At 22.2% G+C, this 1,587-nt stretch overlaps 1 protein-coding gene across 1 annotated transcript; it reads right to left on the reverse strand.

Moving 5' to 3' along the window:
* Positions 1-389: 389 nt before the first annotated feature.
* Positions 390-1,361, reverse strand: ENU1_093700 (hypothetical protein; the record flags this gene model as incomplete). The annotated part of the gene is made up of 1 exon (XM_008859104.1): positions 390-1,361. The coding sequence occupies one exon, from the start codon at positions 1,359-1,361 to the stop codon at positions 390-392; it is 972 nt and encodes a 323-aa protein (XP_008857326.1).
* Between the last annotated feature and the right edge of the window lie 226 nt (positions 1,362-1,587).

Consider the following 1,587-nt stretch of genomic DNA (forward strand, 5'->3'; position numbering starts at 1 on the left):
ATATAAATATTTAAATGAATATAATTCTTTCTAATAAATATTTGAAATTAAACAAAAAAAGATGTTATTGAATAAAAAAAAGAATAATAAAATAGTTTGTTTTTATTTTAATTTGAATCTTTTAAACAATCAAATTAATTAAAATAACTTTTTCACCATTAAACTATTTAAGATAAAAAAAATACATTTTTTAACTGTGTTTTAAGTTTGTTTAACCATTTTTTTAATTCTTAATTACAATTTAAATTACTTTTAAAATATATAAAAAAGAGTTTTGATTCTATTTTAAAACAATCCAATTTGTTAATTAAAAAGTAATAAAAATAATTAAAAATAATTTACTAAATAAAAGAACATTAAATAGCAAATAATATTCATCAAAGAAATTATTAATAGTCACCTAAATAAAGAAGCATTGAAGCATTTGTTCTTAAGAAATCAAAATTTTTTTCATAACCTTTCTTGAGTCGTTCACTTTCCATATGAACAATACAAGAATTAAATTGCCTCAATAATGAACGATTTAAATTCCAAATTTTTTTTTCATCAGAACGTTCCTTAACTAATTGTAATTTACAAATCTTTTGATATTCACCAAATACAAGAGATGCACGAATACATTTTCTTCGTTTACAAATTTCAATTGACTTTCCTTCTTTATAAAATTGTTGAACTATTTGTAAAACTAAGTCATATCTAACCATAAAAGTAATTTCTTTTGGAGCTTTACTGAGGTTAGTATTTGAAAATACTAATTGGTTTGCTTTACAATTAATATCTGAATTTTTAATGAGATTAACTTTCTCTTTATTTGGTGATTGAATTATTGAAGTATTGATTAAATCACTTGAAATTCCATCTTCTTTTTGTTTATCATCTTGAGGTTGAGTGGCTTGTAAAACTAAATTTTTTTCTGACTTTGTTACAGTTTTCTTTCTTTGTCTGGTAGATCTTTTAATTTTACTTTCTGTAATGATATTTAGTTCCGTTTGAGACTCAGATTCAGTTCCACTTGCTAAATTTTCCGTTTGTATTTGTTCAGGTATTTCATTTGGAACTTTTCGTTCAGGTTGAAGTATTATTTCTTGTTTAAGTTGTTCTATTTCTTTTTCATATTGACTAACTTTTAATTTCATCATTGAGCTTTCGTATTTTATTTGTAATTTTTCTGTTCTTTCTTTTTCAATAAGAGTTTGTTTCTCTTCTAACTCTTTTTTTAATTCAGTTAATTTTGCTTGATATGAATTTTGATCTTCGTCTATTTTGCTTGCATACTTTAAACATGTTTCTTCATATTTTTTTGTTAACTCATCTAAACCCGTTTTTAAATTTTTATTTTCTTGTGTTAATTGTTGAATCATACTTTCTTGAAAGAGTGTTTTATCTTTAAGTAGCAATAAGTTAACGTAGTCATTGATAGAAATTTTAATATTTGTTTGAATGTTCATATCTTTTTTGTTTTATTCAGTTCTCTTATTTCTAAATATTCTTTCGTTGGTTCTTCTTTTTAATTCTTTATTCTTTATTTTCTCTTTAAATTTCATCAGATTTTTCCTTTTCTATCTTATTTTCTTTATGTCTCATTCA

The sequence above is a fragment of the Entamoeba nuttalli genome, assembly GCF_000257125.1.
Source record: "Entamoeba nuttalli P19 unplaced genomic scaffold asmbl_4111, whole genome shotgun sequence".
Taxonomy (NCBI): Eukaryota; Evosea; order Mastigamoebida; family Endamoebidae; genus Entamoeba; species Entamoeba nuttalli.